The sequence below is a fragment of the Anguilla anguilla genome, chromosome 6, assembly GCF_013347855.1.
Source record: "Anguilla anguilla isolate fAngAng1 chromosome 6, fAngAng1.pri, whole genome shotgun sequence".
Classification (NCBI taxonomy): domain Eukaryota; kingdom Metazoa; phylum Chordata; class Actinopteri; order Anguilliformes; family Anguillidae; genus Anguilla; species Anguilla anguilla.
In genome coordinates, this window is record NC_049206.1 from 8274637 (window position 1) to 8296470 (window position 21834).

The 21834-nt window shown below is 44.3% G+C and overlaps 2 protein-coding genes and 1 long non-coding RNA gene across 6 annotated transcripts; 2 read left to right on the forward strand and 1 right to left on the reverse strand.

The window, feature by feature from the left end:
* The first annotated feature begins 522 nt into the window (after positions 1–522).
* On the forward strand, positions 523–7444 carry LOC118228799 (zinc finger protein GLIS1-like). 2 transcript variants are annotated; one of them, XM_035420225.1, is made up of 3 exons: positions 523–943; positions 5493–5651; positions 7285–7444. In XM_035420225.1, the coding sequence occupies exons 1-3, from the start codon at positions 799–801 to the stop codon at positions 7419–7421; spliced, it is 441 nt and encodes a 146-aa protein (XP_035276116.1). In that variant the 5' UTR covers positions 523–798; the 3' UTR covers positions 7422–7444. The 2 variants fall into 2 exon arrangements, with proteins under 2 accessions (XP_035276116.1, XP_035276117.1); XM_035420226.1 differs by having other exon boundaries at positions 5496–5651.
* Positions 7425–12734, reverse strand: LOC118228801. Its single transcript, XR_004765543.1, has 4 exons — positions 12444–12734; positions 9796–9848; positions 8657–9122; positions 7425–7483 (listed from the first exon to the last, which is right to left on the reverse strand). It is a non-coding gene; the product is annotated as an uncharacterized LOC118228801 (long non-coding RNA).
* Positions 11929–18016, forward strand: si:ch211-106k21.5 (leucine-rich repeat-containing protein 26). 3 transcript variants are annotated; one of them, XM_035420222.1, is made up of 2 exons: positions 11929–12092; positions 15603–18016. In XM_035420222.1, exons 1-2 carry the CDS (start codon positions 11993–11995, stop codon positions 16844–16846), a joined length of 1344 nt encoding a protein of 447 aa, XP_035276113.1. In that variant the 5' UTR covers positions 11929–11992; the 3' UTR covers positions 16847–18016. The 3 variants fall into 3 exon arrangements, with proteins under 3 accessions (XP_035276113.1, XP_035276114.1, XP_035276115.1); XM_035420223.1 differs by having other exon boundaries at positions 12087–12170; XM_035420224.1 differs by lacking the exon at positions 11929–12092 and adding an exon at positions 14267–15030.
* Positions 18017–21834: the final 3818 nt, after the last annotated feature.

Here is a 21834-nt window from a genome sequence, read left to right on the forward strand (position 1 = left end):
TTAGAAATGCTATTTTCTAAGCTGGGTAATGTTGTCGTTTTTTTTTTTTTTTTTTTGGATTCTGAAATCCCATTATTTATTTGTGTAGGTGATGTGACTCTCTAATCAGTCTCATATACTCATAAGTCCTGTCTGATCTAATCTGCATCTTGCCCGTAAAGGAATTGTCACTGACCGTGAAAACATTCGGTCATGGAAGAAAACGATGAGGTTGCTTATGACTCGTGTCTGCAGTTCTCTTCAAGCATTCCGCCGTCCGGACCTACACCTCGAGTCATTGGGACTGCTCATCAGGGCTCCGAATTCTTTCCCCCTTTATGAGCAATCTTGGATTTTCACCGCTTTGTGAATCATTTTCTCAACGGACACTTTCAAAGGACCCGAGAGAAAAAACTTCTCATTTCACGAGTCTGCCGAATGTGATTTGCTGAGCCTCACAGATTAGTTAGCAAACCACTTTCCGATGGCGGCCATTTTCCATCGCCTAAAATCTTATGTCATTCACTTCTGTAGTGGCTGAATTTCCTGTGCTAGTAATTGGCGTACGCTTGTCTTTTGCACTTGCCATAGTCTTAATGGCCTGCTAAATCACTTTGGAAGAGAGTAACTAATAAATAAATGTCGTGTAAATGTAGTGTTTTATGGTCAAGGAACTTGTTTCGTGCCAGTGGCAATGCTGTGAACTCACTGGACAAAGTGATTTACTGGTGCTACGTGATGAGAGCGCACTGCTGTGCGTTAGCGTGTGCTAACAGTGGTGATTGAATTTGCGCTGTAAACTGCCTTTTTCGTCCCAGGATGGCTACCCCTCTCCTGTCCTCGAGGATCAGCCCCGGTGCCCCCGCCCCGCCCCTGGACAAGCACAGCTCACACAGCGACCAGCAGCAGATCCCCAGCCAGCACAAACCCTACACCCACTTCCAGGACCCGCCCGTACATGAAGGTAAAATGGGGGGGCGGGGGGGGGGGGGGGTGGTCTTGTTTTGTGGGTTACTAGCATTACCAATGATGGCTTAGAGGGCACACCCACCTACTGCAAAACTGACTTTGAAAGTGTATTTCTTTCACTGGAAAATCACAGTTTTTCACTTAGCAAAAGTGTGTTTATTTTTAAACAAGCTGTAACACAAAATGCACACCTTCATAAAGGCATTGGTGTTGCTTTTTATGTGGGTTTTGCACTGAAAAACTGTCATGTCTACGGTGAGCATAACTTGACTTCTGGTCAAGTCCTGCAGCTGCACCTTTATTTTCTTAGCTTTGTTTTTGTAGTTTTTTGTTAAATTAAGATGAAAGGAAATGGGAAAGTGTTTCATAAATGGCAAGGCATTCTTAAGAGTTTTAGTTTTTAAGTCACGTTCCACAAACAGAACAGTGCTTTGTTGCTCACACAGTCAATTATGCTTGGACGGAATTGGCTTTGAACTTGGTTAATACCTTTTTTTGAACTCGCAAACCCTCCTGAGGTGTGTGTGTTTGTGTATGTGCATGTGTGTGTCTGTGTTTATGTGTGTGTGTGTGTGTGTGTGTGCTTGTGTGTGTGTGTGCGTATGTATTCGTGTGTACTTGTGTGTGCGTATGTGTGTCCTTGTGTGTGTGTGTGTGTATGTGTGCGTGTGTTTGTGTATGTGTGTGTGTCTGTGTGTGTGTGTGCGTGTGTGTATGTGTGTGTACTTGTGTGTGCATATGTGTGTGTGTCTCTGTGTTTGTGTGTGTGCTTCTCTGTGTGTGAGAGTGTGTGTGTGTGTGTGTGTGTGTGTGTGTGTGTCTGTGTTTGTGCATGTTTGTGTGTATGTGTGTGCTTGTGTGTGTATGTGTGTCTGTGTGTGTCTGTGTGTGTGTGCTTGTGTGTGTGTGTATTCGTGTGTACTTGTGTGTATGTGTCCTTGTGTGTGTGTGTATGTGTGCGTGTGTGTTTGTGTATGTGTGTGTGTCTGCGTGTATGCGTGTGTACTTGTGTGTGCATATGTGTGTGTGTCTGTGTGTTTGTGTGTGCTTCTCTGTGTGTGAGTGTGTGTGTGTGTGTGTGTGTGTGAGGGTGTGTGTTCATGTTCAGTGATGAAACGGAGAGGAAGTGTTTAAAGCATTAGAGCTCTGGGTTTCCGGTATCAAACAGCCTTCTGCTGCGCTTGGAGAGCCGGCCCTCGCGTCCTGCGAGGCATGTGACACACGCCGGAAACTTCCGGCTGTGGTTTCTGCCCGCTCCGTAGTACTGGCAGGGGCCCAGCTAACCGCCGCAACAGACCGTCCGTTGAGCCCTCTTCTCATGCAACTCGTGTTTCACAAAGTGAGCTATTGTTGTTATTTTAATAAGCATTTGTGATTGTGTTTGTTGTTTTATCCCCCCATTGTAAGCCCAGATGGAGCAAATCAGGGTAATGACTGTGAACTGCCGTTGCGGGCACTGGGTACACCTCCCCCCTGTTTCAAGAGTCCTTTTCTACAGGGCTGGCATGTGATTAGAACATAATGGACATGACTTCAGTGGAAAAAGCCCACTGTTCTCAAAAGGGGGAAACTCTGATAGAGTGCGTGCTTCGGAAGTCGGTATGACATGAAGGTTCCAATGATATAAGCTCTCAGGATTAACGAAACCCATGACCGTGCCTTCGAATGAGATCAACGTTCTCTGAAATGTCATCCTAATTTTAACTGCTATCTGAATAACATTTGCTCAGATTGCCCCATCACAGATGTTAAATTAAATCAGCAGCACTTGTACAGTACTAATGCATCAACAGTGTCAGTATCAACAGTGTTCGCAGCATGTCACATGGTTAAAGCTGCACCATTTCCATTGGTCGAGGCCATGCTGACTCAGCATGTTGATACAGGTGTTGAGGGCACACTACAGATGGTTGCACTCATGGAGCGAAAGGGAAGTCCAAAGACAGAGGTGGCTGAGCACAGCTGAACCTTCCGGCAACCAGAATTGCAGGACCAGACCAGGGGCATCTGTAGCCTCTGTGGCCCAACTTGGGGTGTTGACCGTTGGGACTGATTTTGCCAGAGACCCTTGCCATACCTCAGAGAACACAGCAACATGACTGGGAGGGTGGATGATGAAGACTGTGTTCTTCTTCAGCCCTTCTGTTTTTCTCCATGCCTCCCTGCCAACCCAGTATTTTAAATCCCTGCTTTAAATCATTGATCTTCAGCCGAGTTAAATTGGGGAAAGCTGGGGCTGCTGGGTGGCTCATGCCGTTAAAGCTCTGTTGCAGTACATGGATGGGCTCACTGTCTGGTATAAACTCCGGACACCCTGCAGGGAGACGTTGGAAATTGGCTGTGAGGTGGTCCTGGGATGGGAGGGTTTCAGTCGGCTGGAACGCCAGCGTCTCTTCAGACCCCGGCGACTGTCATGGTTGATCGGGTGCCCACCTGTTGAAGCTGCACGTGAAGATTCTTCCTCCAACTCATGTCTGTGCAACTCATATCCCAACAGCTGTTTTGCTTACCGTGAAACTGGCATATTCTGTGGGGACCGAAATGTCCGATGGCACACTCGAGTGTGATACTGACTTGACCAAATAAACATGTCCTCCATGGTGGGCCTACTCCGCTCTTGGCCCCATGAAACAGAATGAGTGGTCGTAGAAAGAATCGTGTTAGATTCCCACCTTATCCTATAAATGGTCATAATATAACAGGGGCCCTCAATCTGATCCAGAAAGGGCCGGTGTGGGTGCAGGCTTTTGTACCAACCAAGCAGTAACACACCAGCTTCTACTAATCAACCACTAGAGTCTTTGCTGAGAACCATAATTAGTAGAACCAGGTGTATTACTGCTTGGTTGAGACACTGGCCCTTTCTGGATAAGACTGAGGACCCCTGTAATATAGGATATTCATTTTTAGCTTGCTTCTCTTTGGTTGTGCATTTTCATGGAGCCTTACTTCATCTGGTCTTCTGCTGTCCCATGCCTAGATGCTATTAGCATCATTAAACCCAGGACATCTGATTCATATTGTGGTCAGTGGTCATCAGTAGGGTTCCAGAACGGTCCAGCTGTGCTCAATAACTTCGGGCAGTGTCACGTCATGCTTTGGGTGGTAACTAAGAGCAGAGATCGGCACTGTTTCCATTCACTAGCGTTTGACCCCCCCAAGGGATGTGACAGTGTGAAGAATTGTTTATCAGAAAAAATAATTTGTTTATTTTACGCATCGGAATGCATAAAAATGCACACTGAAGTTCAGTTAAGTGTTAATTCAACACAGAGATTGCATGGGACCAGATGGGATTAGATGTACTCTATCAGTCAGAGATGTTTTAACACTGAACATTTTGCTGTGCACGGTTGTAACTATCCTGGCCTGCTGCGTACTGACAAACTTAACATTTAATTCTGAAGAGTAAGTTTTGTAATGTTTTTTTTTTTTTTTTAAGTTCTAAGTCAGTGTTCTAGAACTCTATTGCTTTCTAGTACCAGTGGTGACTGTTACATCAACATTAGAATGTTCAGTTAAGACCATTCTAATCACATATTTGTTATCTTACACCTTAATGGGTTAACTCACAGTTTGCATATTTACACAATAAGGCCTGAACTGTTTCTCATTGCTCTCTGTCATACTTGGCAATGAAGCATAATGGTTGGAGAACCAGGCTTTGCTACTCCAAGGTTGTGGGTTCAATTCCCGGAGCACTGCTGTCGTACCCTGGAGCCAGGTACTTGACCTGAATTTCTCCAGTAGAAATATCCAGCTGTACAAATGAACTGTGTGTAAAATGGCTGAAAGCTGTGTCACTCTGGATAAGAGAGTCTGCTAAACACCTAAAAGGTGAATGTAAATCTCCACCTGATTTCCCCCCAATCTCTACTCATGCTTAATTTATTGTCTTGGATTACGTCTGAAACATATCGTTTTCTAATCATTTGAAATAGTTATTCCACTTACCCAATATCATTCACATCCTGGCCGTATGAAATTTCACCATATTCATGATTTCGGAGGGACCTATACTCCCCTTGTGCTCCTAATCCCATTCTTGCTGAAGTAAGGAGTTTTCCCAGTGAGCAAAGCCTGGAATTTAGACATCAAGAGGGGTGGAACGGACTAGATTAACCCTATTGTGGCTCTGAGGTCACCCAAATATAGCCTGGCTACATCCCAGTCAATTAGAAAACGTTTACAATTACAAACCGAATGTAGCCGGGTTTTCACCAGAACACCTGGACGCCATTTCACCAACGTTTCACCACTAAAGCATTCCCTGGGTACCTGGGCACAGTACGTCACATGGTAGAAACGGCGCAGCTGATTCGCTGCGTCTTCGGCCCTCCTTTAAACAGCTTCTCCTCTGGGCTGGGCCTTTGAGCACCTTCTCCTGAGTCACAGTGACAGACGCGCTGTAGAATGTAAATATTTGACATGGCTGAAACAATTAAACTGCGATTGCTTTCATTGCGGTTTTTAAACTCAGCAAAAGTAATGCAATTATCATTTTTTTGTGTTTTCCCTTCTCTCTCTCTCTATGTCTGTTTCAGCAGGTTATCAGGGCAGTTTCCAGAGCTGCTTCCATTACAGAGATAATTACCGCATGGAGCCGGTGGTCAGCGATATCCACGTACCGGTGGATTCCCACTGCTTCAATCCTCACCGGTCCAACGGCTATGCCGTGAGGGACTCCAGCGGCAACACGGAGGGTGAGTTCCCGGGGGGGCAATCTGCGTCAGCAAAGCTTGTCCGGTGGGGTTCCAAAGGCGAACTGAGTGGTGAAGTGTCCCTTTTTTGTGTACACGCTAAAAAGTATGGAACAGTTCCAATCGCAAAACAATAAGAGGAGCTTCATCCATTGCAAATTTTACCCTCTGTTCCCTGTGCATTAGCACTTTGAGCTTCTTATTTCATTGTATGAAAGGTGCTCTATAAATAAAGTATATTATTATTATTATTATTATTATTACTACTACTACTACTACTGTATTACGGTTTTTTTGCATCCTCTTGCCATCATAGTACAACTTTAGCTTATGACCTAACCTGTGACAAGAGTTGTCTAATTCGAGACTCCATTCAGCATATTTCAAGACTGGAAAAAAAAGTGCTGTCTGTGAGAGACTGGAGATTCATAACGACAAAATATATTTATTTTTAAAATTCAAAAGCATTCGTAAAGATTTTAAAATTAAAAATACCATGCAGGTATTTTGACACTGTAAGCATGTGAGATTTTGGCAGTGGTGTACAACATTTTTTTTTTAAACTTACTGCTGCTATCCACCAGTGGCACAAGTGTTTAGCTAAGCGCAGCAGTTTTTACATAAAGGATTTTCAATGACTTTTTCAGACCAGATGCATGATATAATGACCGAGCTCTTTTATTTATGTCTTTTATAGCGAATGTCAGGCCCGCTTCAGCTTAAGTCCTCCTTTTGAGCGTCCTTGCCAAGATTTTCTTTCTCTCCTCCGTGTTTCGTACGGACCTTCCATCATCCTTTGCATGTCGTGCTGGGGAGATCTGGAGAGTTCCAGAGACTTTTCACTCCACTTTGTGAGCTCGTGTCAGCATCGCGTTTCAAGCCTAGCTCTGGAAGTGATGAGGTGAAAGCATGCTTGTCATAGTTTCGCATCCCCAAGTGGCAGAGATGGGAACGGGAAAAAAGGGTTGTGCTGGGAGAGAAGCTAGCTCTTATCCAGCGTGGATGGCCAGCACTTGGCCAGAGCTCGCTGTGGGAGTGTTAGAAGAACAAGAGTGATACCACAGAAGAAGAACACTGCAACCAGGCCTCTGACCTGTAGCTACAGTGTGTCATTTCTGCCAGGGCAATCTATAGCTGTGGAGGATAGTCTGTAGCCATAATATTTGCTCAGGCACATACTTGTATAAGACTTAAAAATTAGACTAGATGAATAATACTAGGAAAAATCTGTCTGTGTGAACCAGACAGTTCACCACCAGGGATTTTGGGCCCCATGAAAACATCTTACATTGGACCCCACCACCCCATAAAATCCTATGTTCTAATGTTTTTTTTGAGGGTCCCTATCAGTCAGGACCCTTGGAATCCTGCTAACCCCCACCCCCGCCCGCCACCCCTGTACGGCACCCCAGTGTGTGAATGACCTGTAGCCTGGAGGTTGAACCTGTAACTCCAGGGTACCCACTTGTGGCCCAGGGGCTTAAATGTTGCCCAGGTTCTAACCGGTAGCCACACAGAGTTTCAACAAGAAAAAAAACAACCCACTCATAAGTCATAAGAATTTTTAAAAGGCCCAGGTTTGCTTTGCTATCGGTGTCTTCAGCGTTCTTTCTGATTGCGGTGTGGTGCTTCGCAGGGTTCAGCTTGGTCCAGGACATCCAGGCGGTGGGCGGCCAGGGCTTCTCCCCCAGCCCTGAGGAGAACGTCTTCTTCCAGGTGGGCGGCTTTGACCGCTGCCTGAGTCAGATCTCCTCGGTCTACACCGAATCGTGAGGGGGTTTGGGTTTTCGACACACCCCCCCGTCCCGTGTGGAGGAGCGCCCCGCCTCTTGCTCCTGCGACCCCCCCCCCCCCCCAAAACAGTGTTACCCTTTCAGCCTTCCCCTTCATCGTCCCCCCCCCCCCCCCCCCCAAAAAAAAAAACCTGTCTGTGCCTTTCTGCTCTTTTTGAATCTAAATAAGTGTATGTCAGCTGAAAATATATCAATTTGCTCTATCTTTTGCTTAGATAAGAGAGGTGTTTGTTGTTTACCACAGGTACTGTAGCATTTTTTGTTTTTTGTTTTTTTGTTTTTTGTTTTTGCATGCGGGGTTTTGTTTTTGCACATTTGAAGGAGCAGGTGGGGGGGTTCCATGTCAGATGATAATCCAGAATTGTGATCAAATTCTTACAATATGTATAAAATGTACAGTTTGTTTAAAGCAGTTATTCTGAATTGTTCATATATTTTCTTTTTTTTAATAATAAATTACCATTCCATAATGTAATCTTTTTCCTCTCATTTTTTTTCCAAAATGGTAATACAGGTCATCACTTTTCTCTTCATTACGGTGACTCACCAAGGAAAATGTATGACTCTTTAAAGCAAGGAGCTAGAACAATGTGTATGACCTAAATAAGTATACTTCAATGCTGTCTGCAAGATGTCAAACATTTCTCCACCTTCCAAATAAACCTGAAATGCTCACAAAGTCCCTAGACTTCAGAACATAATTATTTTTTCATTGTAAACAACAGAAGACGGGTATCTTAGCATAGGAAGGGTACAGACAAGAAGTAACTTTTGTATTGAATTTTATGGGGAGCTTACATTTATATTGTTGGCTAGCACTGTTGTGTAAATATTTCTTGTAATTCGTAATTTAAGGTTAATGAGCTTCGGTAGTACATTGTGAATGTATGTGATCTTCTGATATGATGCGACTACTCCCCCGCAAACTAAAAAATAGACCCACGTACCTGACTGAGCCGACCATAAAATCAAACTGAAGTCATGCGATGCGATTTATCCTTCCGTATACTGCCACCTAGTGGCACTTTAATGGAAACATACAATGGATTACATTGTGCATTTTGTTGCCGAACATGGGAAACATATTAGGAATAAATAAATGTGTTCCACAGGTTTCGAAGCTTTATATATTTTAAACATATTATTAATGTTTTTCAATGGACTGAGCGCAGTGGTGGAAGAAGTTTTAAATGTAATACACCCTAACATACTCACATTGCATTCAGTCCAACGACAGTGCCCTGACTGGGAATCAAGCCGTCAACATCTGAGTCACGACTACCCTACTTTCCCCTCACCCTTTAAACATAACAAAGTGCCATGCAAATTGTATTAGCATCATTGGCTATCTGATTTATCTAATGAGATTGTAAGCAGAAAATAACATTAATTTTAGCATTTTGCTGTGACTCATAGCTAACAAGCTGGAACAAATCATGTACATTCATGTATTTGGCAGGCATTCTACTGGCATAGAACTCAAAGTGGCAGTACAGGAAAGGAGTGTGGCAACCAGGTCAAAACAGTACATTTATATGTGAATATGTGGTTTACATGGTTTAGTGATGTTCAATATATTTAGCTTGATGTGGGTTTTAGTGCAACAAAATCAATTAAACATGCAACGAACAAAAATATAGCTGCAAGCAGCAATTCCCAGGGGTCTGCCATCCATGTGTTCCTATTGATAGAATGGACCAATGTATCAGTTCTTGTGTGATGCTGCAGGGATTTTTAGTGCTTTTTTAAAGCAAGATTCTGTATGTTGACCTCAGCCTTATTACAGGTCATTGTAGTTACATGCAGCAATACAGTAAATTTGTTGAATACTGAACACTGATTTCTAAAGAGATTTGGTGTAGGCTGACAAATGCCATACCACTTTCATGATATTCAGTTACATAAGTAAACATCCACCACATGGCATGACATTTCATCACACTGTCTTGGAGTTACAAGCATTTATGTGAACAGCTATACGCACAGGCCAGCTCATTGGCTGCGTTCGGTCAGCCACTGACAAACCCACAGGGAAAGCATTGCTTATTTAGAGTCTGTAGGTACATATAACAATTGTTTTGCAATCAGTCAATTTTTGTAGATGAAGTAGCATTTCAGTGTTTTCAGAAAAACGTAAATGCTGAAAAACCTAAGACTGTGAGATCGTTTGAGGTTGGTTTCAAGTTTAGCTCAAAACGGGATAATAGTTAAGATTGTTTTAATATTGTAAACTCAAATAACGGGTATGGCACCACCATGTGGCCAATCAGTGTCACAGTTGTTCAGTGGCCATTATCATGAATATATACTAAAAACATACAAATAAATAAGGATCAGTGGCCATTTGGACTTACCTGTCAGCAGTCTGCGAAGTTTCATGAGAATCACTTATGTGATGAGACCAAAACTGAGAAAATAAAAAAGCATTGTTACTATTCAACAATAGAAACAAAAGATACATTATTGTCTTACCCCAAAAGGTGAAAAGCTAGCTCCTAAATATATCTATAATCATACCTCAACCCTAACACAGACAATATAACAATCCTAAAGCAAACCATAATAATACATGATTATAAGCCTGCAAAAAATCTAAAATATGTGATCAATGCAAACAAATATATATGAAAAAATTTTAGAAATATATATTTTTTTTAAATAAAAAAGTATTTCACCAAAAATAAAAAATATTGCATTTCTTTTAGCCTTTTATTCTTGCACAACAATGAAACCTAATGCTAAACTTAATCCTAACCATATTTCTACTTGGACCCTAATTTGAACCTAATTCTTTAATAGCTGATTTTACTATTAAAATTGGTTTAAAAAAAAAAACAGAAATTTCATCGACTCAATAAAATGAATATGTTTGCAATCATTTATTTTGAAAAATGCAATTTACTAAAAAAAAGTCAATACATTTACAAAGCTATAGTACTACATCCCACCACTGCAAATATTTGGCTCATCCAAAATCAAAGATTAACCTTTGCCCAAACCCTTTCATAAGCTCCTAAACATAATTCTAATTTTGCCTCAAGCCTGATCGTTTCCCCATCTCTGAGCAGCGGCACATAAGTACCGCTGCTATGACTCCATCATATGGGAGTGTGGGGCTGGACTTGTGAATGTTAATATTTTGTCACATGCACTGTAGCACCATCAACTGGCCAATCTGCACTATACTTTAACTGAAGCAAGAAAGAGTTCAGCCATCCCTGTCTGCCAAATTTGGTGTAAAGTTATTAGAGGTCAAATCCAAGGAAAATATAATGAATATTCATAACTGAAATCATTTAAATAACATATCCCTCAGTCGCACAACAGCACAAACACTGAAATTGATGAGCTGAATGTACGCTGTGCTGGAGTTAATTTGAGGCTCTACCTGTAGGAAGATTACATTACATTAAAATAATTTGACAGACACTTTTACTCTGAGTAATGTACAGCAGTGGAGAACATCAACATAACTCTCAGGAAAACTAAAATGTGGGAAGAAAAGTCAGGAGACATGAGCTCGAAGTCCAGGCACGCTGGGGGTCAGTTGCCAGAGGTCTTGTCGGCGTGCTTGGTCTTGTGATCTCTAGAAGATATAACGGAACTGTCCCTTTTGCTGCCGAATAGGCCAGCTCTACGATTCCTAAGATGTGGGCTGATTTTATGCAAGGTCACATAAGTGTAGAATACAATATATCCACTAGAGGGCGGTGAAATATAACACATATGACTCCAGAGCCATATGTGTGTATACATGTCTTCAATATTTTTATGGGGGTAAAGTGTGCATGGCGTGGAGGATAGTTACTATGAGGAACAACTGGACTAAAGCACATAGCACATGGCTAGGTTTTTACACTGTATTTTCCCATATAATGTCAATATTTGTTAATACTTAAATGCTACTGTAATAAAAGCATTTATAATTATTATGTAGGCTATTTATCTACTACTACTACTACTACTACTACTACTAATAATAATAATAATAATAATAATAAAGGTTAAAATTAAAACATTTTAAGTTATGTCAAATAGACCAGCATGAGCAGGAAGCAAGCAGGTGTATATATTGAACATATTTCTCTCGCTATACTACTCCACTTTAAAATACTGTCATTACACTTCGCATATGAGAAGTAGGTTGCGGAAATGTGCTCGTTTCTTGAGTTTAATTTCTTAATAGCATCGCGTAAAATAAAATGCCAGTACCTTGTTTTTTATGTCGATGCTGTAAAGTTATTTCCGTTTGATTTACATTAAATATCTTGTGTGTCTATTTTAACAACATCCAATTTTGTTATTTTTGACTGAGCATCTACCAACACCGCTGTTTTAATGCAGTGATTTGCCTGCTATGTTCCACTCGTTTCCATCTTTACAGGTCTTTAATCCCTCTGTAGGCCTAATTGCACACAGGTATTGTTTGAGGGGGACGCTCGTGCCAACAAACGCCGCAAACGAGGAAGTGGAATATCCACATTCCAAACAGTTGTAGCGGAGGGGAGAGAGACACGCCCATGGCGTGGGACTGTAGGGTAGTTTGACGTGATGGGGCAACTCGCCTCGCAGACAACGGTTTCAGCGAATCGGATCCCACACGGCTACTGCCAGAGAAACCGGCAACAGGTTACAGCCATGTTATCTGAAGGTAAGCCTATCAATAAATCAATTCACCCGTCTAATTTATAGTGTTAGAGTAGACAGACAATGCGGTCGCTTTACAACGGTGAGTATGAACAAAGATATATTGTGTATGTACTTTTAGCCGGGTTGTGTAACTTTTGCACATTATATTTTCGCTTACATATTGTTTTCTGTTTTTTGTCTCGGTCTTCGTAAGCAAGATAAACTAAGCGTGTTTCAGGTTGACAGAACTACATTGTGACTAACAACGCACAGTGTTGTAAGAAGTATTGCTACCGTTATTTAGCCAAAACTACTGAGATTGTGGATAAAATGCGGCATATAGTGAATTTACGCAATTTAAATGTATGATTACCTTAGTCTGCCAGGTAGGCTACTTGTTTAAACCATTTCGCCGTTGTGAAGGTGAGGCCGTGCACGTGCACCAACATCACAGGTGTGGAGTACACGTAGGCATCATCAGGAAATAATGTGAGCTAACGGTGAAAGTTAACACTTATCTAGGATGGGAAAACAGGCTCAGGATAGGGTGTATAACTTCACATTGTTCCGAAATGAGATCATCGCTGTAGCTACTTGGAAAAGGCCTAGAAAATTTCAGTCTGTCAGGACTGGAGGTGTAGTCTATTCTTGACCTCCCCGAGACGGTGCGTTCGAGTATTTTAGCTAAGACTTAGCAAAAGGTTTCTAAAAGGAACAACTGATTCATTCCGTAATTAAATGGCTCCGGTTCTTATATATATACCTTTGTCAAACGTCCATAATGATAGTCTAGGATGTTCCGGCAGTTGCGTGTTTCCTGTAAACTGAAGTCACCCGCACCCTTTAACCCCGGTAGATAGGCGTGAAGGCTATGAATAAACAGTGAATCATTGAGCATTCGACTTCATTTGTTGCTATAGGAGATTGCCCTGAGCTGTGATTTATTGATCAACCATATCCCTGTAGCTAATAGCTTTGCCTTATCTCTCAGAAACAAACACCGCAAGGCTGTATTCCTTTTTATTTCAGGAGCTGCTCGATTATTTTAAACGTGACATCATATTTTTAACCCGCTAAATCGTTATTTGCGGTTAAAGGCCAAAGTTTCTCGGTTGACTGAATCAGCCCATTTGTAACAAAGCAGAAAACATCCTACTGTATCAGATCCTGAAATCAATCCCCAAAAATATTCACCATTTCCCATGCCTGGAGAAGAAAGATGGGTCTGTTGCATAAACGGTTTTGCAGGAGCGAAGAGGTTTTTTTTTTCAATCCTGTATTTATTGCTTGTAAGCCCCTCCAGCCCCACCTCCCCCTGTCCACCTACCTCATCAGGCCCACAGTGTCAACTGATCCTGATAAACCATCAAACAGAGAGTCAGCTTAAATGGACAGGGAAGTATCCGTCCCGGCTTGTGTGTGTGTGTGTGCCTGTGTGTGTGTGTGTGTGTGTGTGCCTGTGTGCCTGTGTGTGTGTGTGTGTGTGTGTGTGTGCGCACGTTTCCTGCGGCTCATCGATGCAGTTTGGGGGTATAAGCACATTCCAGCCCTGCTGTTTACACGTTCAGCATTGTAATCTCTGAGGAAGGGAGACCTCCGAGCCGCTGGCGTGGAGGAAAGGGAGTGTGTCGCTCCGGCCCGGCTTAAACAAAGACGTTTTAATCGCAAGGCTATTCTCGACCCGTGGGCTTCGATAATGACAGCGGTCTCTTTTAGGAAAGCGTCCCTCTTTGCCTGGCAAGAAATTACTCGTATAAAAGCTGAAGGGCCTCCTTGTTTTCCGTGCTTTGCTCTTTTGAACATCATGTCAAAGTCTGAGAAAATAGCCACGAATATGCCTCCGGGCTATGGATTTTCAGATTGCTAGAACAGGGTAGTTTTCAAACACACTGAACTCTCCATTGATCAGGCAGACAACAGGGCTATATGGAGATAATAGGTGCTGTTTGGAAATCTTAGAATTTCACCGCAGAATAATACGTACAACATGCAGTATGCATTTATATAGGGCCTTTTTCTACAGTATAGGATTTTACAGCTTGATGCCAGCAGCTCCATGTGTGATTATAGATACACTATGAACTGGATAATCATCATTGCATGGACCTCAACACCTGCCTCAAGACTAAGGATTGTTATGCAGTATTGTACAGGGGTGGGACCGTTTCACAGGTAAAGAAGGACTCTCCGCAGATCCTTAAATCTAGCCTACTCTGGAGAAAACGCACTGCGATGCCTTTGAGCAGGTCCGCTGCCGTAAAACAGGCTTTTGAATAAAAATGAATTAAAAAGCGTACTTGAGTAACCGCAAGGACAAATCAGCCTGTAATCGTCCGTAGAAAAACGTAAAATGTTCCACCCCTAGCGTCCATGCAGAGATCAGAACTCTTGCATGCGGGATTCCTGCCCGGTCTTCTCTGTAGGACCTGTGCTGAGTGGATGAACCTGTACTAGATCAGAACCACCAGCTCTGTCGAAAGCCAGCCTCATAAGAGCCGTTTCTGCCATAGAATCAGAGGACATTTCCCAACCGACAGAGCTGTCGCACTGGCGATGAGTTCCACTGTCACTGTTGCTATACGCATCCCATCAAGCACCTGGGCGTAGTCAAGCGCAGGTGGTCTGCCTACTCCCGTCCCCGGTCTCTCGGCGTCCGTCCCCATGGCGACGGCCTCGGCTGGGCACAACAGCATGGGGGCCCCCGCGCCTGGTTGCCAGGCAGCAGTGGCTTTGTTTACACCTGCAGTGGGATCGGTACAGCAATTACAGTTGCCCAGGGGCCAGGTGAAAGCTGGAGGAGCTTTGCACCGTCTCAAGGAACAGCGGGAAAGCGGGGGGTCAACAATGTGACGCAAATCCACTGCAAACACCTCCCCAGTGGAAACGAGGCGTTTTGCTCTCATCTTTGTAAAGAAATGGACTTACAGCGCTAGTGTCTCCCTTCGCTCTCACCTGGCTTTGTGAGTAGCGTAAGTTTGTTTTTATTTGATGTAGGATTTATTTTTTTTTTATAGCCAATGCCAGCTGGTGTTCATTTTTCACTTGATTGTGATGCTCTTTTCTTTATACTGTTTATTACACGGCTGTTTGTCTGACAGCAGATCTTTTTTTAAACTGTTGACCTCAAAACATTGTTTTTTTTTTTTTTTGAGCCGGCTATGGTATTCACACTGAAATTACTCTCTCTAGTCCTTTGTCAGTGCTACATTGCGACACACAATGCATGTTATACTAAGATTAAATCCAGCAGTTCAACTGCCGTGCATTCAAATGGCCATGATATAATAACCCTTTGAACAGTAGGCTTTTCGAAATGTTTTATTTATTTATTTATTTATTCATTCATTCAGAATTCTAAACCAGTGTTCTAGAACTTCTCTGGTTTCAGTTACCAGTAGTGATTGCTACATCAGCATTAGAATGTTCAGTTTGGAACATTCTTATCGCAAATTTGTAATCTTACACCTTAAAGGGTTAATCACGAACGGGGATGGCTGAAGATGTATCGCTCTTTCTCTTTTTCACTGTTCAGGGCTTGTGCTTCTCTGGGGATTGCTGCTGTGTGCGATGGATGGAGGAGTAGGGGGGTGTGAGTGCCCACTGGCGACCATTTTGGCTCAGTTTCCCCCCGAGCTACCTCACGAGTCCTGCTGCCTGAATTACTCAGGCTCCTCCTTCGCCAGTGTGACGTGGGCCTTGTTCTCCGACGTGAGGAACCTGGAGGTCCTCGACCTGTCGGACTGTAACATCACGCACCTCCAGGACGCCGCCGCTTCGCCCGCCTGGCTGAGGGAGGCGTATCTGGGCCGCAACATGCTCAGGAAGCTTCCGGAGGGCTTCCTGGCTAACGCCACCCAGCTCAGAGTGCTGGACCTCGGGGGGAACTTCCTGGAGAGGCTGCCGGACGACTTCCTGCAGGGCTCTGTCCGTCTCCGGGAGCTGCGGCTGGTCTCCAACCGCCTGGCCGTCCTCCCGCGCGGCGCGCTCCAGCCCAGCCTGGAGCGCCTGGAACTTTCTGGAAACGTGTGGGACTGCTCCTGCGCCCTGGTGGAGGACCTGCAGGGTCGCCAGGGCAACGACAGCAGCTGGCAGGGCGCGGTCGGGAACCTGACCTGCGCCTCGCCCGCCTGGCTGGCTGGCCGGAGCGCGTGGTCGGTGCGGACGGGCGACGTGTGCCAGGGCCCGACCCTCACCGTCCTGTTCATCCTGGTGCCGCTGCTCCTCCTCCTCGCCCTGGGGCTCTGCTGGTGCTGCGGGAGGAGGAGGAAGAAGAAGAGGAAGGAAGCCGGCCTCCGTTCGACCAAGTGGGTCCCCGACCCGGGGGCCACCAACGCGCAGCACCGAAACGGCTCGCAGCACGAGCGGCGGCGCGGGCGACCCAGGCCGGGCGGGGCGCCCGAGGCGGGAGGGGGGATGGGGCGAGACGTGCTCCTGAAGAACCAGCTGATGTTCCGGCCGTCCTCCGACCTCCTCGGCAGCAGCAGGGACCTGTACGAGGAGGTGGAGGTCAAGCTCGGCTCCGCCGACTCCCTGGCCCCGCCCCCTTCCGAGGACCTCCCCGCGGCTCCCGGCCTGGAGGCCCGGGAGCCGTCGGAGGGCCAGGGGGAGGACGACAGGGCCGACCCGGAGACGGTGAGCGTCACCGAGGTGATGAAGGACTCGGCGGACCGGGAGAAGGCCTACCTGGCCCAGTCCACGGAGTACTACAGCCTGGTCCCCGGCATCGACCTGGAGGACTCGGACCACGCCGAGTACGAGAGCGTGGACCTGTCGTGATGACGGCCTCGGGGCTGGGGCCCTGTCCAGCAGCTCCGCTCAAGGCCCTGTCCAGCAGCTCCGCTCAAGGCCCTGTCCAGCAGCTCCGCTCAAGGCCCTGTCCAGCAGCTCCGCTCAAGGCCCTGTCCAGCAGCTCCGCTCAAGGCCCTGTCCAGCAGGTCCGCTCAAGGCCCTGTCCGGCAGCTCCGCTCAAGGCCCTGTCCGGCAGCTCCGCTCAAGGCCCTGTCCAGCAGCTCCGCTCAAGGCCCTGTCCGGCAGCTCCGCTCAAGGCCCTGTGCAGCAGCTCCGCTCAAGGCCCTGTCCAGCAGCTCCGCTCAAGGCCCTGTCCAGCAGCTCCGCTCAAGACCTTTACCGGACTTTACTGGAGTCTCACAGTCACACCCGAGGAGCGCGTCTGTCACTGTGAACCGTCTGCATCCTCACAGTCACACCCGAGGAGCGCGTCTGTCACTGTGACCTGTCTGCGTCCTCACAGTCACACCCGAGGAGCGCGTCTGTCACTGTGACCTGTCTGCGTCCTCACAGTCACACCCCAGGAGTGCGTCTGTCACTGTGAACCGTCTGCATCCTCACAGTCACACCCGAGGAGCGCGTCTGTCACTGTGACCTGTCTGCGTCCTCACAGTCACACCCGAGGAGCGCGTCTGTCACTGTGACCTGTCTGCGTCCTCACAGTCACACCCCAGGAGTGCGTCTGTCACTGACCTGTGTGCATCCTTCCCCAGGTTACTAACCCGGGGGGGATTTTTAACACTAAGCCTGGTTAAGGGAGAATGAATATCGACGTTACAAATTTACAAGTTTGTGACCGAGGAAATCCAGAACTGAACTTTTTATTGTTTATCAATAAATTATGACTTTTGTTAAACTAATTTGTAAATTTGCTTCACAAATTGTTTTATGACACTTTTTATACATTTTAAAACAATAGAATGCAGTTTGTAAATTTTACATTGTCTTCTTATAGGCTATAAGCAGTTAAAAGTTTGTTGCCATGAAAATATATGTAAATATTTTTCCATTCATTTCTTGTTTGACTTGTTACTATGACAATGTTCTGGTGGTTGTCTGTGTATTTATCTGTGTGTTTTATTCTGTACTAACTCACTTGCCTTTAAATACAATTCAAGTCAATCAAATTTCTTAATTAAAACATTTTAATGCCATTAACTTTATGAAAATCTTATTTATTAAATGACTGAAGGGAAAATGTAATTATTTTTATAGATGTAAGTAAGTACGAAAGTACACCAAAGTAAGCAATCATTTTCTGAAATTTCATTCTGTAAGAATGCTATACTTTTTTTATACGTTTTTTTTTTGTTTGATAAAATTTGTTAGCTTTTTTTGCTGCTTGACAACAATGTGCTAAATGAATAACAAAAATAACGTACATTACAATGACATAATTATTTTCCAGAATATTTGTAGCCTTAAAATATATGCAGTAAAGTGATGTAGAGTTCCCTGACTTAGTAAACCTGCATTTTAACACAAAATCCCCTGTGAGCCCTATGCTGAAATCCGCTCATTCTGTGGCAGCAGACTGTCAAAGCGTGCTCAGTGCTGATAGCATCTCTGTCCCTGATCAGATTGGCTCAGCTGCAGGAGGCCGGTGGAAAATGCTAATGGAGCTAAGCTGCCCCATCCATGCCGAGATCTGGGAGTGTGGGATGTGAGCGCTTCTGCTTATGGGCAGAGAGAAAACAAACCCACCTGTATCTCTCAACACCTCTATAACGCCCCCCCCACCCCCACCAGACACACACACAAACATACACGCACACATTTCTCACACAAACACACACACACTGACACACACACAAACATGCACACACACGCACACACACACACACACACACACACATACCGTGACCTCCTCAGAGCCTGGTGCTGACCGCTCGTTGGCAGTGCCCTTGGGCAGAGCACTGCAGAGAGCACTAAGCAGCGTTCAGGCCAGCTTGCTAGCTAATTTGACTCTGAGGAAAAGGTGTGGAAGTTCCTGTACTTTAAAAATAACCCAGCCACATTGTTTCACACAGGGTCCCATTGTGCTCGTCATTCTTTGTTTTCCATAGATGATCTTGCTCTGAATGCTGCATATTTGCATCTCAGCATACACCTGAAAGTTTTAATGTGTTGTAAGACAAACTGTAAAATACAACTTTTTTTTAAAGTTGCTGTGTAAGAAAAGGTTACTTTCCTTACATAGAGTATCTATGAAGGACTGTAAGCGCTCTGTAGTTATAGGTCGTGTGTGGCCCCATATTTCCATATGGTTCGGAAGTTGGACCTTTCAGTTCTTACATCAGTAAATATGCTGCAAGCCTCACAGCCTTGATAATATTCCACAGCAGTGTTATAACAAGATGTGTTTCAACAACGTCACCCTCAACATTAAAAAGCTATTAAAGAGAGAACTAGTCAACCTGAGCTATTCAAATTCTGTTGTTGTCACTAATGAATGGAAATGATTTGCATTGTGGATGATGCCTTGATTATGCAGAATTTAAAGACTGTCGTTAAAGTACATGACAAACCTATGTGACCGACTACTATTTTCTGAAGGAACGGACATTTTTTTATGTCATATTTTTAGAATGAGTTATTTGTATTGCTTTGTAAATGTATAGAGTGATAAATAAATATCTGTTTACTGCATTAGGAATTGTCTGGTTTAATAAAACTGTACTGTGACATGATTTCAGGATGATGATAAATCTCATTGTTATTGATGTGATAACAATCATCAGTAATGGGACTGACCCATTCCAGTATAGTAAACAGCAGTTATAGTTGTGAGACAGAAAAGATTATTCATAGGAAACGCGCATCAATCGCCATCCTATAGGCATATTCCCTGAGAACAGGCTGCTCAAGCTTTGCGATGACTCGGAAGAGAAACAGAGCTCTGACTTTGTCCCATGTGAAAGTTGGTAATTATGGCATTGGTTTACTTCAGCACAGGAACTGGTTCTCGCAGCTTTCTGATCACAGGGGAAGTGTGAGTCTGTGAGGCTGTAGAGACACTGAACTTGGCTTGAGCTTGTGTTGGGCACGTCAGGCACTGAAGCAGATGCACACAGAGGACTGGCAGGATTTAAACATAATGAACACACACACACACACACACACACACACACACACACACACGCTCAACCCTCTCTGCTTACCCCCACTTTGGGAGCCACTGGGTTAACCGGTTTAAAATGACTTTTTAAAACAACCATACGGCACTTAATCAAGTCTCAAATACCTGTTCTGGCCACTTGGTATCTACATGGTAGTACAGTGAGAGGGGGAAGGGGGCCTGTCGCCATTAGATCTGGATTAGCTGACTGTACCGGTGCCCTGTCCATTTTGAGCTGGTACAGGCTCACTGGCCCCGAGCGTTCCCATGAAAACCCGCCATTGTTCCCCTGTAACGGTGATCCGAGGGCTCGCCAGTCCCTCTCTCTGTGCCACCTCTGTCCTCCCATAAAGGGCCTCTCTCAGAATGCACTTTCCCATCGCTGCACACAGTCTGACCGGCAGCATCCACCTGCCAAAATGGCACAGGGGCGACCGGTGGACTTTACCTGGTCCGAGGCGAGAAGTGAAGAGAATTATGGGAGTTTGACAGGAGATAACAGAGACAGCCGAGTGACTTCCGTGTGCTGTGCTCTGTCCCGCAGGAGAAGGCTGTGAATGAGCCTGATTTATTGCATTATTAAATTTGGCATTTACATTAGGATGTTATTATGCTAGTTAGGACAATGTCAAATGTATCCCTGTTGGCGCATAATTTTACTGTAACTTTGTAAGAATGTTTTGTGAGAGCCAGGAAAGCTCTGTTGACTCTGTCACAATATTCCACGCAGGATGCCAAAATAAACTGCTGCTCGTGAAGTCTGCATTTAAGATTATATAAACAGATGCAAGCACTTGAATGCACTACATATGAAAAGGTGCGTTTATCACTATTGATCGGGCACAGAGAATCAACGCTCCCGTGCTGTGTGAGCAGTAGAAAAACATGACGAGGATCTGTCCCCTAAATGAACGGAACTGGGCAGAGTTTGGGGTTTCCTGAATCTTCGGAGGAAACCAAGTTTGAGCTTCAGAGCCCCCTAGTGTTCATTTTGTGAAACAACACTGACAAGAATACATTCCTGTTAAATAAGGGGAATATAATTTTGCCATGCAGATTCTTTACAGGCCTGACCTCTTCTTTGATAAACAGTATGACGTAATGGCCAATTAATTTATTTATTTATTTCACAGATTCACATGTAGTAGCATTACATGAATCTGGAGTGTCAAGATGATCTGATGGGGATAAAATGTATTACCTGAGCATAAGGTGGGCATTCAAACAAACCAATGTTAAAAACAAGGAACGGAATCTTAGCAGACATTCAAACTAACTAGTGTAAACTGACAAGTATACAACTGCTGTACATAGAATCTGTGCTATTTATTGATTGTAAAAAGAAAAGCTAAAACTTCTCCATTCCTGCAGTTCCAGGGCTCAGCTAATGCTTGTGATTGCTGTGAATTACAACTATTTATTTTCATTTAAGAGATAATAAATACCTCTTAAAATTCCATGAAAAGTGACAGTTTGACATATAGCAGTCGTAACAGTCTGCTACTTCCTCAAACCTAAAGTAGGCCTACAATCAACGCTGCATAGCTTTTTGACAGTTAATAGTTATCTAATTTTAAAAAAAACCGCTGTGATGGAACCCAATCCCTAACAAAAAATGTACACTATTACCGAGCATAAGGATAATACGCTATACCTAAATATGAACCAAAATGTCTATAATATTACTCAGAAATGTAAAAACTACCGAGTGACATGAAACATGAAGCCGGGTATGACATCATCCTATTGTGCGTCATTGGATAACAATGTGATGAAAGAGAACCAATAAATGTTTTGGGGTTTTTTGTCTTTTTTTGGGGGGGATTCACTCACTTTGTCAACTCAGGCCATCTCTTAA